This window comes from Papio anubis, chromosome 3 (genome assembly GCF_008728515.1).
Source record: "Papio anubis isolate 15944 chromosome 3, Panubis1.0, whole genome shotgun sequence".
In the NCBI taxonomy this organism is placed as follows: Eukaryota; Metazoa; Chordata; class Mammalia; order Primates; family Cercopithecidae; genus Papio; species Papio anubis.
In genome coordinates, this window is record NC_044978.1 from 119,509,483 (window position 1) to 119,525,048 (window position 15,566).

Here is a 15,566-nt window from a genome sequence, read left to right on the forward strand (position 1 = left end):
ATTTAAAAGATAAAAAGTATGTTTATGTTCTCAAAAATAGTCTTGATACATATTTACCCCAACTCAGGAATGATGAATTTCATTTTTATATGTAAAAAAATACACTTTAAAATAGTTATTAATTTTAATATTTTTAAGGTATATTTTGCAACTACCAAAAAAATTAGTGATTTGCTTATTAATCAGAGCCCATTGAAGCAGATAAGGAAATTCATTAGGAAAACTTTTTTTATTTAGCAGTTTAAATCTTGGATATTCTTATTTTTTTTCACATTGTTTTAAATCAGTCATCATTGCCAGAGATACTAGGCATTTAAAAGTATTTTAAAAGGGAAAGTTTTTATGTTTTAGAAGGTCTCTCCTAGTGTATTTTAATAGAACCTATATATGTATATGAGTGTTCGAATATATATAAATTAAACATTATTGTTTTGATTCATAGATATATCAAGTGACTGGCCCCACAGTGTCTCATACCTGTAATCCCAGCACTTTGGGATACTGGGTAAGGAGGATGGCTTGAGGCCAGGAGTTCAAGACCAGCCTGGGCAGCATAGCGAGACCCCCTATCTCTACAAAACAAAAAATTAGCTGGGCACAGTGGCTTGTGCCTATAGTTCCAGCTACTCTGGAGGCTGAGGTGGGAGGATGGCTTGAAGCCAGGAGTTTGAGTTTACAGTGAGGCACAGTCATGTCACTGTACTCCAGCCTGGGTGACAGAGTTAGATGCTGCCTCTAAAAAATAAAATATATAAAGCTTAAAAACTCAAATAGAGATCAGGCACAGTGGCTCACGCCTGTAATCCTAGCACTTTGGGAGGCCAGAGTTGGTGGATCACTTGAGGCCAGGAGTTCAAGACCAGCCTGGCCAACAAGGTGAAACCCTATCTCTACTAAAAATACAAAACTAGCCCAGCGTGGTGGCACACACTTGTAATCCCAGCTGCTTTGGAGCCTGAGGCCGAGAATCACTTGAACCCAGGAGGCAGAGGTTGCAGTGAGCCAAGATCACACCACTGTACTCCAGCCTGGGCGACAGAGCAAAATCCTGTCTCCAAAGATAAAAAAAAAATAAAACCCTCAAATAGACCAGTTTTCTTACTCTGAATAAAATGTGCTGATTTCTACATTTAAAAATGTACAAACAATTACAAAATTATTTTCTTCTTCTTTCTCATATTGTCTCATGAACTACTAATCATTTAATTCACTACTTATTCCTTAATTCTTTTTTTTTTTTTTGAGGTGATTATCATTATTATTGTTATTTGAGATAGGGTCTCTCTGTGTCACCCAGGCTGGAGTGCAGTGACACAGTCATTGCAAGGCTCATTGCAGCCTTGAACTCCTGGGCTCAAGCAATCCTCCCACCTTAGTCTCCCAAGTACCTGGGACTATACGCACACACTACCATGCCCAGATAATTATTTATTTGGTAGAGATGGGGGTCTCACTATGTGACCTGGCTGGTCTTGAACTGCTGGCCTCAAGCAATCTTCACACCTCAGCTTCCCAAAGTGCTGGGATTACAGGCATGAGCCACTATGCCCAGCCACCCTCCAGTATTTCTTTCTTTTTTTTTTTTTTTTAACAGGCTGGAATACAGTGGTGCTATTTTGGCTCACTGCAACCTCCACCTCCCAGGCTCAAGCAATTCTTGTGCTTCAGCCTCCTGAATAGCTGAGACTACAGGCGTGCACCACCATGCCTGGCTAGTTTTTTGTACTTTTAGTAGACAGGGGGTTTTGCCACATTGCCTAGGCTGGTCTTGAACTCCTGAGCTCAGGCAGTCCACCCCTCTCAGCCTCCCAAAGTGCTGGGATTACAGGTGTGAGCCACTGCACCCAGCCATCCTCCAGTATTTCTAAAGCTAAGTTTCTCTACCAGTATCGAACAGCTTTTATATTTCTGCATTTAGCAAGTAATGATTGAAGAGCATCCAGACATGGACATTAAGACATGGACATTTATATTTTGAGGCAAGTACCTCTATACACCAACCAAAGGTAAGATTGAGGCTAGATTCAAGCCCTGCATGGTACTGGGACTAAGAACCTCAAGGTAGATAAGAATCCCAGATCTAGAACCAGTACTTGAGGTTTAAGACTGAGAAGAAGCAGAAAATGCCTGAGGGAAAAAAAAAAATTCCCATTCATAGTATCAACTATAAGCTACCTTAAAAAAACGAGCAAAAGATGTACAAGACCTAAGTAAAGGCAATTGCATTCTTGCTTTGGAAAACTATTTTGACCCAAGACATTCTTTGAGCTGAGAGTAATGAGGTTCAAGTTTTTAAGAGATAACTAAGTAGTTTTTCTAAGTGGTTAAAAAAAAATGTGTGTGTGTGTATATATAGTATATATATGTGTATATATGTGTGTGTCTCTATGTGTATATATGTGTGTGTATATATAGAGAGAGTAAGAAAAGTGTCAACCAGTTATTTAAGAAAGAGAAAATTATATTATTTCCAGGAATGATTTTTTTTTTTTTTTTTTTTTGAGACGGAGTCTTGCTCTGTCACCCAGGCTGGAGTGCAGTGGCCGGATCTCAGCTCACTGCAAGCTCCTCCTCTCGGGTTCACGCCATTCTCCTGCCTCAGCCTCCCAAGTAGCTGGGACTACAGGCACCCGCCACTTCGCCCGGCTAGTTTTTTGTATTTTTTAGTAGAGACGGGGTTTCACCGTATTAGCCAGGATGGTCTCGATCTCCTGACCTCATGATCCGCCCGTCTCGGCCTCCCAAAGTGCTGGGATTACAGGCTTGAGCCACCGCGCCCGGCCTCCAGGAATGATTTTTAAATGTGAACCGTTAGAATGAATAAAGTAAGAATGTAAAGCTAGGCTTGGTTATCCTGCTATATCTGCTATATGAAGAAATGCAAATCAGCAGTTGTAAAGACTCTTAGAAATCCTGCAGTGCACAAACCGAGTTAATTTCGTATAACCTTGTATTTCCCACTTGTTCTGTGATCGTAGGGAATCTATTAATATCTTCTGGGACACTAGAAATCTGCAAAACATATTTTGGGAAACGCTATATGTATTTGAACACCATTAATTCAGATATGTAGGGTACAAACATTTGCATTGCCAAAATCTTAATATACAGAATCTTTAAAGAATGTAATAAACTTATACTTTCCTTTTTTTTTTTTTTTTTAAATGGAGAAACAAGGTCTCACTCTGTTGCTCAGGCTGGAGTGCAGTAGCGTGATCATAGCTCACTGCAGTCTCTAACTTCTGAGTTCAAGTGATCCACCTGCCTTAGCCTGCTAAGTAGCTAGGACTGCAGGCTCACACCGTCATACCCAGCTAATTTCATTTTTTGTAGAGACATGGTCTCACTATGTTGCCCAGACTGGTCTCAAACTCCTGGCCTAAAGTACATTCTTCAATAAGTTAAAATACTTGCTGTTTTATGATAGTCTTAAAAAAAAAGAAAAGTTAAAATACTAATTGGTTGAGCTAGAAAGGACCCAAGTGTTTTTTAAACTATGTTCTTTTTTTTTTTTTTTTTTTTTTTTTTTTTGAGATGGAGTCTTGCACTGTCGCCCAGGCTGGAGTGCAGTGGAGTGATCTTGGCTCACTGCAAGCTCCACCTCCCGGGTTCAGCCCATTCTCCCGCCTCAGCCTCTCGAGTAGCTGGGACTACAGGCACCTGCCACCATGCCCAGATAATTTTTTTTGTATTTTTAATAGAGACGGGGTTTCACCATGTTAGCCAGGATGGTCTCGATCTCCTGACCTCGTGATCTGCTCACCTCGGCCTCCCAAAGTGCTAGGATTACAGGCGTGAGCCACCACGCCTGGCCTAAACTATGTAAGAACATAGTATCAGATGTTTTCCAAATATTTTCACCCAGTCTGTGGTTTACCTTTTCAGTCTCTTCATACTGTCTTTTGAACAGCAGAAGCGGGGCTGGGTACGGTGGCTCACATCTGTAATCCCAGCACTTTGGGAGGCCAATGTGGAAGAATCGCTTGAGACTAGGAGTTCAAGAGAAGACTGAGCAACATAGTTAGACCCTGTCTCTAAAAATTACAAGAAGATTAGCCAGGTGTGGTTGTGGTTGTGTGCCTGTGGGCCTAGCTACTCGAGAGGCTGAGGTGGGAGGATTGCTTGAGCACAGGAGGTTGAGGCTACGGTGAGCTGTGATTGCACCACTGTACTCCAACCTGGGAGATAGAACAAGAACCCATCTCAAAAAAAAAAAAAAAAAGCAAAAGTGATGAAATCTAATTTATTACATTTTTCTTATTTATTTATTTATTTTTGAGACAGAGTCTCATTCTGTCACCAGGCTGGAGTGCAGTGGTGTGATCTCAGCTCACTGCAACCTCCGCCTCCCAGGTTCAAGCGATTCTCCTGCCTCAGCTTCCCGAGTAGCTGGGACTACAGGCACGCACTACCTCACCCAGCTAATTTTTGTATTTTTAGTAGAGACAGGGTTTCACCATGTTGGCCAGGATGGCCTCGATCTCTTGACTTTGTGATCTGCCCGCCTTGGCCTCCCAAAGTGCTGAGATTACAGGTGTGAACCACTGTGCCCATTCTACATTTTTCTTTTATGAATGTGGCATCTTAGAAGTCTTTGCCTAAATAAAGGTCACAAGGATTTTCTCATATGCTTTCTTCTAGAAGTTTTATAGTTTTAGGTTTCCAAATTCTTTTTAAATGTAATTTTATATGCACAATCTGGTACTTTTGCTTTACTGAATCCGTAATTTAAATTTAGTTTTATAACTTGCTTTTTTTCTTCTCATTACTATACCACAGTATTTTCATATCAGTAGTTAATTCTTTTGAATACCTACATGGCGTTCCATCAAAGAATGTATTACAATTGTATTAGCATGTTGTTATCTGTTTTTTTCCTATTTTAATAATGTTCCAAGATTTGTTTTAAAATTCAGTTGAAATTTTGGTTTCTATAAATTATTTCATTTTATTTATTTATTTATTTTTGAAACGGAGCCTCACTTTGTCACCCAGGCTGGAGTGCAGTGGCGCAATCTCAGCTCCCTGCAACCTCCACGTGCCAGGTTCAAGCAATTCTCCTGCTTCAGTCTCCCGAGTAGCTGGGACTACAGGCACATGCCACCATGCCCGTCTAATTTTTTATATTTTTAGTAGAGACGGGATTTCACCATATTTGCCAGGTTAGTCTTGAACTCCTGACCTCAGGTTAGTCTTGAACTCCTGACCTCAGGTGATCCACCCGCCTCGGCCTCCCAAAGTGCTGGGACTACAGGCATGAGCCACCGTGCCCAGCCAAGATGTGTTTTAAAATTCAGTTTAAATTTTGGTTTCCGCTGGGCGCAGTGGCTCACGCCTGTCATCCCAGCACTTTGGGGGGCCCAGGCGAGTGGATCGCCTGAAGTCAGGAGCTCTAGACCAGCCTGGCCAATATGGTGAAACCCTGTCTACTAAAAATACTAAAATTAGCCAGGCATGGTGGCAGGTGCCTGTAATCCCAGCTTTTCAGGGGGCCGAGGCAGTAGAATCGCTTGAACCCAGAAGGTGGAGGTTACAGTGAGTTGAGATCGCGCTGTCACACTCCAGCCTGGGAGACAAGAGCGAGACTTTGTCTCAAAAAAAAAAAAAAATTTTTTTTTTGGGTTTCTATAAATTATTTTATAATGAAGCATTTCATCCTTGTATATTTTGAAGCACATTTAAAACAAAGTTTTGACATAAAGTTTTGACTTTTCTTTTCAAATATATGATGAAAATGTTGGGGAAAAGTTATGATGTAAACAATTACTATTTTAAAAATTTTAAATAACTGTCTATCTTCTATCATAACCATATTGGATTATGCTCCCCTCCTGGTTCACACAGTCATAATAGACCGAATTAGAAAGCTATGATTTTACCAATTATTTCTTTTAATTCCTCGATTTATATGCTTTATTTTGACTTCTCTTTCATCCCCTCCCACTTTTTAAGTCTCTGCAAAAGAAACTATTTGATCTCTGTAATGAGGTTATACTAGTACCAAATGGATAGTTAGATTTCTGAAAGACTATTTCTGTTACATCCCGTGTGCTGATTTTTTTTTTAAATTACATGGCATAAATTTAGGGGATAAAAATTTCATGTTTTTTTAGAATTATTTTAATGCCATTTTATTTTTTCATGACAGATTCAAAAGCTTTGTGACAGAGTAGCTTCATCTACTTTATTGGATGATCGAAGAAATGCCGTGCGTGCTCTCAAATCATTATCTAAGGTTTGTAACTTTGTAAATGTTTTAAGTTTCTTAAGTTGGATATTAGTTACTTTAGTAACATTTTTATTTTTTATGTGCAGAAATATCGCTTGGAAGTGGGTATACAAGCTATGGAACATCTTATTCATGTTTTACAAACAGATCGGTAAGTCTCTGTGTAATGATTCTTTTCCCTAATATTTCTTGAAATTTTAATTTGTTTTAGAGTCAGCATCACTATTCCAAAAGATTGCTTTTTTTTTGGTAGAGATGGGGTTTGCCATGTTGCCCAGGCTGGTCTCGAACTCCTGGGCTTAGGCAATCTGCCCACCTTGGCCTCCCAAAGTACTGGGATTATAGGTGTGAGCCACTGTGCCTGGCCCCAAAAGTTGTTGACATACTAAAGCTATTAAGTTTTTACTTCAGGCCGGGCGCGGTGGCTCAAGCCTGTAATCCCAGCACTTTGGGAGGCCGAGACGGGCGGATCACGAGGTCAGGAGATCGAGACCATCCTGGCTAACACGGTGAAACCCCGTCTCTACTAAAAAATACAAAAACTAGCCGGGTGAGGTGGCGGGCGCCTGTAGTCCCAGCTACTCGGGAGGCTGAGGCCGGAGAATGGCGGGAACCCGGGGGGCGGAGCTTGTAGTGAGCCGAGATCGGGCCACTGCACTCCAGCCTGGGCGACAGAGCAAGACTCCGTCTCAAAAAAAAAAAAAAAAAAAAAAGTTTTTACTTCAGTTGTCATTTTGATAAATATTTATTGGACACTGAGTACAAGCCACTGTGTTAAGCATAGAACAGACATAAAAATGGGATGAAGCAACTCTTTAATTTAGAGGCTTGAGATTTTGAGTTTGAATTGGGCAAGTGGTATTCATTTACATTGGGCAAGTAGATATTCATTTACATATAATACACATATTTTGGTATTCAGACTTGCTTTTTAAGAGAAATAAACTGCAGTAATAAGAGTTAAATGTTAAATATGAGCCTGTCTTAAGAGAAAGATTGCCAGGTATGGTGGCTCAAGCCTGAAATTCCAGCACCTTGGAAGGTTGAGGTGGGAGGATTGCTTGAGCCCGGGAGTTCGATACTAGTCTGGGCAATATAAAAAATAAAAATTAGGCCAGGAATGGTGGCTCACGCCTGGAATCCCAGCAATTTGGGAAGCCGAGGCAGGTGGATTACTTGAGATCAGGAGTTCGAGACCAGCCTGGCCAAATGGTAAAACCCAGTCTCTACTAAAAATACAAAAATTAGCCAGGCCCACTGGTGCGTGCCTGTAATCCCAGCTACTCAGGAGTCTGAGGCAGGAGAAATCACTTGAACCCGGGAGATGGAGACTACAGTTAACCAAGATCGAGCAACTGCACTTCAGCCTGGGCAACAGAGCGAGGCTCTGTCTCACAAAAACAAAGATAAATAATAAAATAAAATAAAAATTAGTTGGGTGTGGTGTCACATACCTGTGGTCCCAGCTTCTCGGGAGGCTGAGGTGGGAGGATCAAGTACTTTGATCAGTACTTTGAGCCTAGGAAGTCAAGGCTGCAGTGAGCCATGATCATACCACTGTACTCCAACCTGGGCAGCAGAGTGAGACCTTGTCTGGAAAAAATAAATATAAATTTAAAGAAAAAGGAGCAGCTGGGCACGGTGGCTCATGCCTGTATTCCCAGCACTTTGGGAGGCTGAGGCGGGCGGATCGTCTGAGGTCGGGAGTTCAAGACCCGCGTGACCAACGTGGAGAAACCCTGTCTCTACTAAAAGTACAAAATATAGCCGGTTATGGTGGCACATGCGTGTAATCCCAGCTACTAGAGAGGCTGAGGCAGGAGAATCGCCTAAATCTGGGAGGCAGAGGTTGCGGTGAGCCAAGATCACGCCATTGCACTCCAGCCTGGGCAACGAGAGTGAAACTCCATCTCAAAAAAAAAAAGAAAGAAAGAAAAAGAAGCATCATTTAGCTTATTTTTAGCTCTTTCAATTTTTTTGTTTTTTTGTTTTTTGGTTTTTTTTTGAGACAGTTTCATTCTCGTTGCCCAGGCTAGAATACAATAGTGCAATCTAGGCTCACTGCAGCCTCTGCCTCCCGGGTTCAAGCGATTCTGCTGCCTCAGCCTCCCAAGAACCTGGGATTACAGGCATGCACCACCATGCCTGGCTAATTTTGTATTTTTAGTAGAGACGGAGTTTCTCGATGTTGATCAGGCTGGTCTCGAACTCCCGACCTTAGGTGATCCACCCACCTGAGCCTCCCAAAGTGCTAGGGATTACAGGTGTGAGCCACCACACCTGGCCGTCAATTTCTTTTTAAGAGATGTTATCTCCATCTTTGGTTTTCATTAACTCTGCATGGATAGCTTCCAGATCTTAGCTACAGTCGAATGTGTCTTATAAGCTTTAGCTGCGCATCATACATTTCTACCCTACCGAAATCTCTCATAAGCCTTTCAGATTCAAAATATTCAAAGTTAATTTATCTCTGGTCCTCCTTCTAGGCTTTCCATGCTCCCTTCGACTGCTTTTACCCTAAGTTCATCTCAGTCATGAGCATCTTTCCATTCAAGCGAGAAACTGGAGGATTCTTAGGGAACTCATTCCTCTCTTGAACCCATCATGCCTACATAGGCAAAAAAACAGCTAGAGTCCATTATTTTCTTTCCGTTTCCTTTTTTGGCCTTAGTTCTGGCTCAATGTCAATCACTTAAATAATTTCCATAACCTCTGTGTTGGTTATCTTTGGCTGTGTAGCAAATTACTTTGAAACTTAGTGGTTCAAAATAAAATATGTATCATCTCACAGTTTCTGTGGATCAGGAATTGAGGAGCAACTTAGCTAAGTGAGCTGAGGGTCTCTCATGAGGTTGCCATGAAGCCATCAGCCAGGTCTGCAGTCATCTGAAGGCTTGACTGGGGCTGGAGGATCTGATTCCAAGATGGCTTACTCACATTACTGTTGACAAGAGGCCTCAGTTCCTCACCATGTTTCTCTCTCGGTAGGGCTGTTTGATATGGCAGCTGCTCTCCCAGAGCAAACTGTCCTAGAGAGATAACAAATAGAAAGCCACAATGCCTTTTATAACTCAATCTCCAAAGTCATGTACTGGCAATCCCATCATATTCTAGTTGTTAGAAGCAGGTTAATAAGTATGGTCTATACTTAAGGAGAGGAGAATTAGGCTTCACTTTTTTGAAAGGAGCTGAATCGAAAAGTTTTGGACATAGTTGAAAACAATCATCATCTCCAAAGTATTGTTTTCCTCCAATCTCTTTGTATTTCCATTCAGTCTATATATTGCAAGAATTATCCTTCTGAAATGCACATCTTCAGTCTTTCTCCCATTTAATGCATTTCACCAGTTCAGTGAAGTGTAAAGTTCATGTTTCTCAAACAAAGCAAAAAATAAATGCTTTTAAAAGATCTGTGTACTGCCTGTCTAACCTCATAGATTCGTTTTCAGTTATATTTCAGTTATGCCCAGCTGCTTTTCCATACCAGTTAGGACCTTTTTTCTTCTCCCCAGTGTAACTCAAATTGACTACCTTTTCAAAACCAATAAGTCTAGTGTATTTGAATAAGTGAATTGGATGCATCAGGTCTCTCTGTGTTATTAACATCATAGTAGGTAACTGTGGTAGACAGAATTGTGGTCTCCCAAAGATATCTACATCCTAATCAACAAAACCTATGAATTTTATCTTAGATAGTGAGAGAGATTTTGCAGATATGATTAAGTTAAGGACTTTGAGATGAGAGAATTATTCTGGATTACCCTGGTGGACCCAGTGTTATCACAGGGTCCTTAGAAGAAGTAGAACAGGAAAAGGCCGGGTGTGGTGGCTGACACCTGTAATCTCAGCACTTTGGGAGGCCGAGGCAGGCGAATCATGAGGTCAGGAGATCGACACCATCCTGGCTAACACGGTGAAACCCCATCTCTACTAAAAATACAAAAAAACAGCCGGGCATGGTGGCGGGCGCCTGTAGTCCCAGCTACTCGGGAGGCTGAGGCAGGAGAATGGCAAGAATCCAGGAGGCGGAGCTTGCAGTGAGGCAAGATGGCGCCACTGCACTCCAGCCTGGGCAACAGAGCAAGACTCTGTCTCAAAACAAAAAAGAAGTAGAACAGGAATGCAGAAGAGGAGGTCAGAGTCCGGTGGTAGGAAAAAAAGACTCAGCCTGCTCTTGGTGGCTTTGAAAATGGAGAGAAGGAGCCATGAGCCAGGGAATGTGGGTGGCCTTTAGAAGAGCTAGAAAAAAGAAGCAGATTAGTGTGATGATTTTTTTTTTTTTTTTTTTTTTTTTTTGAGGGGGAGTTGCTCTGTTGCCCAGGCTAGAGTGCAGTGGTGCAATCTCGGCTCACTGCAAGCTCCGCCTCCCGGGTTCACGCCATTCTCCTGCCTCAGCCTCCCGAGTAGCTGGGACTACAGGCGCCTGCCGCTGCGCCCGGCTAATTTTTTCTATTTTTTAGTAGAGACGGGGTTTCACCATGGTCTCGATCTCCTGACCTTGTGATCCACCCGCCTCGGCCTCCCAAAGTGCTGGGATTACAGGCGTGAGCCACCGCACCCGGCCTAGTGTGATGATTATACATACATATAATCTTTTTTATTCTATGAGTGTGAAATCACATGCACATTTTATTACCGAGTCTTATAAAGTTAATGATGAAATGATTAACATCTCAGTATGGAAAAGAGAATGCATCTCTTATGTAAAGCGGTCTTTATTATCTTTTTTGGTTTTTTTTTTTTTTGAGACAGAGTTTCACTCTTGTTCCCCAGGCTAGAGTGCAATGGCATGATCTCGGCTCACTGCAACCTCTGCCTCCTGGGTTCAAGTGATTCTTCTGCCTCAGCCTCCCAAGTAGCTGGGATTACAGGCACCTGCCACCATGGCTGGCTAATTTTTTGTATTTTTAGTAGAGATGGAGTTTCTCCATGTTGGTCAGGCTGGTCTCAAACTCCTGACCTCAGGTGATCTGCCCGTCTCAGCCTCCAAAGTGCTGGAATTACAGGCATGAGCCACTGCGCCCAGCTATTGTCATTTTTGCCACACAGCAGAAGTGTGTAGATACCCTTGATAAAGGTTAACTAACAGGTTAAAAAAATTTATTGCACATTTACTGTGTTAGGCATTATGCTTAGAAGTAGAGTATACCACATGGTCTTGTGAATGTGTGAACAAATAATTATATCACGTCAGGGGCTGCTGAATGTTTTAACTCTCAGACAATGATAACAAAGAAAAACGTATAATAGCCTTGTTGTGTTTCACTCCCTTGTGTTAAACTCCCTTTCCATTTGCCTGTGGTTCTTACCTGTTTTCCTGTTTTCAGAGTGTTCTCTGAAGATTTTTTTACATTTAATTGAATGCAGAGGTCTATTTATTTTATTTTATTTTATTTTAGACAAAGTCTCACTCTGTTGCCCAGGCTGGAGTGCAGTGGCACGATCTCAGCTCACTGCATCACTGCAGCCTCCACTTCCCGGGTTCAAGCGATTCTCCTGCCTCAACCTCTGAAGTAGCTGGGATTACAGGCACATGCTACTCTAGCTAATTTTTTGGGTTTTTTTTGTTTTTTTTTTTTTAGTAGAGATGGGGTTACACCATCTTAGCCAGGATTGTCTCAATCTTCTGACCTTGTGATCTGCCTGCCTCGGCCTCCCAAAATGCTGGGATTACAGGCATGAGCCACTGTGCCCAGCCTCAGAGGTCTATATTCTACAACCATCTCCTCTCTCCACATTCTCATCTTCATTACTATTCCATCTTTCTTCTCCTACCTATACAACTAATGCTAAGAATCCTTATGCTGAACCCTCTTCATCTTCAGCTATGTGAAACAAAGTTTTGTTCCCTTTCTTGGCATTACCTGAAACCCCATCTGGCTGTGGGGTCTGCTTCCCTATAACCATCCTTTTTTTTTTTTTTTTTTCCCCGAGACAGAGTTTCGCTCCTGTTGCCCAGGCTGGAGTGCAATGGCTCGATCTCGGCTCACCGCAGCCTCTGCCTCCCGGGTTCAAGCAATTCTTCTGCCTCAGCCTCCCGAGTAGCTGGGATTACAGGCATGCACCACCATGCCTGGCTAATTTTGTATTTTTAGTAGAGACATGGTTTCTCCATGTTGGTCAGACTGGTCTCGAACTGCTGACCTCAGGTGATCCACCTACCTCGGGCTCCCGAAGTGCTGGGATTACAGGTGTGAGCCACCACGCCCAGCCCTCTATAACCATTTTAAGGAGAGACCACTCATTCTCCTAACTCCCATACTCAGGGCCCAAAACTTGTCTCTCACTGATGTTTTCAAAACCATGATACCTCAATGGCTTTTTAAAATTGAGATATAATTTGTATATCATAAAGTTCACTCTTTTAAAGTGTACATTTTAGTGGTTTTAATATATTCACAAAATTGTACAACCATCACCACTCTCTAATTCCAGAACATTTGCATCATGCCAAAAAGAAATCCCATATTCATTATCTGTCATTTTCTATTTTCCTCCCCCACCCCCTCTCGCATACTTGGCAACCACTAATCTACTTTCTGTCTTTATAGATTTGAATGTTTTGGACGTTTCATATAGATGGAATTATACCATATGTGGCCTTTGTTTCTGGCTTCTTCGACAGCATAGTATTTTAAGGTTCATCCATGTTGCAGCATGTATTAGTACATCATTCTTTTTTATGGCTGAATAATCTTTTGTGTAGTTATACCACATTTCGTTTACCCATTCATCAATTGTTGGACATTTTGGGTATTTCCACTTTTTTGCTATTATGAGTAATGCTGCTATGAACATTCATGTACTGATTTTTGTAAGGACGTACATTTTCATTTCACTGTGTTCTGTACCTAGCAGTGCAATTGCTGGGTCATGGGATAAGTTGTTTAACTTTTTGAGGACTTGCCAAACTCTGTTCACTACAGAGTATAAATACTTGTATAAAATGGCTATAACATTTTATGTTTCCATCCGCAATGTATGAAGGTCCCAATTTCTCTGTATTCTTACCAGCACTTGTTATTAACCTTTATTAAAAAATGACCATCCTAGTAAGTATAAAGTGGTATTTCTTAATTTCATTTTCTTTTTTTTTTTTTTTTTTTGAGATGGAGTCTCTGTTGCCCAGGCTGGAGTGCAGTGGCACGATCTCCGCTCCTGCAACCTCCGCCTCCCGGGTTCAAGTGATTCTCCTGCCTCAGCCTCCCAAGTAGCTGGGATTACAGGCATGCACCACCACACCCAGCTAATTTTTGTATTTTTAGTAGAGAAGGAGTTTCACCACATTGGCCAGGCTGCTCTCAGACTCCTGACCTCACGTGATCCGCCCGCCTTGGCCTCCCAAAGTGCTAGGATTACAGGTGTGAGCCACTGCGCCCTGCCTCATTTTCTTTTTTTTTTTTTTTTTTGAGATGGAGTTTTGCTTTCGTTGCCCAGGCTGGAGTGCAGTGGCGCAATCTGGCTCACCACAACCTCTGCCTCCTGGGTTCAAACGATTCTCCTGCCTCAGCCTCCCAAGTAGCTGGGATTACAGGCATGCACCTACCACTCCCAGCTAATTTTTTGTATTTTTAGTAGAGACGGAGTTTCTCCGTATTGGTCAGGCTGGTCTCGAACTCCTGACCTCAGGCGATCCCTCCCCCCCCCCCCGCCCCCCCCCCCCCCCCCCCCCCCCCGACGCCCCCCCCCCCCCCCCCCCCCCCGACCTCGGCCTCCCAAAGTGCTGGGATTATAGGCGTGAGCCACCGTGCCCAGCCCAGCCTCGTTTCCTAATTATTTTGATTTGCATTTCCCAATGACTGAAGATGTTGACAGTGTTGTGATTATTGGCCATTTGGAGAAATGTCTATTCATATCCTTTACCCATTTTTAATTGGGTTACTTGTCTTTCTATTTTTTGTTTGTTTGTTTTTTGAGATGGAATCTCACTCTGTCGCCCAGGCGGGAGTGCAGTGGTGGGAGCTCAACTGACTACAGCCTCCACCTCCCAGGTTCAAGCAATTCTCCTGCCTCTGCCTCCCAAGTAGCCGGAATTACAGGCATGCACCAGCACGTCCTGCTAATTTTTGTATCTTTAGTAAAGATGGGGTTTTGCCATGTTAGCAAGGCTGGTCTTGAACTCCTGAGCTCAAGCAGTCTGCCCACATTGGCCTCCTAAAGTGCTGAGATTACAGGTGTGAGCCACCACATCTGACCTACTTGTCTTTTTTATTTTATATATATGTATGTATGTATGTATATATATATTTTCTAGATACATCTCTTATCTTGGCTTATGACAACCTCTGTCTCCCCAGTTCAAGAGATTCTCATTCCTCAGCCTCCCAAATAGCTGGGATTACAAGTGTGTGCCACTATGGCCGGCTAATTTTTGTATTTTTGGTAGAGATAGGGTTTCACTATGTTGGCCAGGCTGGTCTTGAACTCCTGACTTCAAATCCACCCACCTTGGCCTTTCAAAGTGCTGGGATGACAGGCCTGAGCCACCACATGCGGCCAAACATTTTAAAATTTTGATGAAGTTTAATTTCTCTGCTGTATCTTTTGTTGCTTGTGCTTTTGGTGTCATCTAAGAAACCATTGCCTAATCTAAGGTTGTAAGGATTTAAGCCTGTGTTTTCTTCTAAGGGTTTTATAGCTTTAACTCTTACTTATATTTAGGTCTTTCATCCATTTTGAGTTAATTTTTATCTATAGTGTGAGATGGGGCCCAATTTCATTCTTCTGTGTGTTGCTATCTAGCTGACCCAGCACCATTTGTTTAAGAGACTATCCCTTCCTCATTAAATGGTCTTGGCACTTTTACTGAAAATTAATTGAAATAAACATTACTGTTTATTTCTAGACTGTCAATTCTATTTTATTGATCTACATGTCTATCTCTATCACAGTGCCACACAGTCTTTTTTACTGTAACTTCTTAGTAAGTTTTGAAACTGGGAAGTGTGAGTTCTTCAGCTTTGTCCTTCATTTTCAAGATTGTTTTGGCTGTTCTGGCTTTGTCCTTCATTTTCAAGATTGTTTGACTTGCATCTCCATATGACTTCTATGATTAGCTTGTCAATTTCTGCAAAAACAGCAGTTAGGATTTTGACAGGGATTATGTTAAATCTGTGACTTAAGTTGGGATATATTACTCTTTTCCTATTCATGAACACAGCATATCTTTTTATTTATTTGGGCCTTAAGTAGTTTCTTTCAACAATGTCTTGTAGTTTTCCATGTAGTAGTCTTATACTTCTTTAGTAAAGTTTACTGTCAAGTATTTTAATCTTTTTGATGTTACTTACTTACTTTTTGATATTAATTACACCTTTTTTACAGTTTGCACTCTGAT

General features: G+C 41.9%; 1 protein-coding gene across 5 annotated transcripts in view; it reads left to right on the top strand.

The window, feature by feature from the left end:
* Positions 1 to 15,566, top strand: part of USO1 (USO1 vesicle transport factor) — a 92,021-nt gene that overhangs the window by 18,407 nt on the left and 58,048 nt on the right. For all 5 annotated transcript variants that reach the window (XM_021938508.2, XM_021938506.2, XM_021938505.2 and 2 more), the window contains exons 2-3: positions 6,149 to 6,235; positions 6,316 to 6,380. In XM_021938508.2, coding sequence (XP_021794200.1) covers positions 6,149 to 6,235; positions 6,316 to 6,380 — 152 coding nt within the window. The remainder of the gene's footprint in view (positions 1 to 6,148; positions 6,236 to 6,315; positions 6,381 to 15,566) is intronic.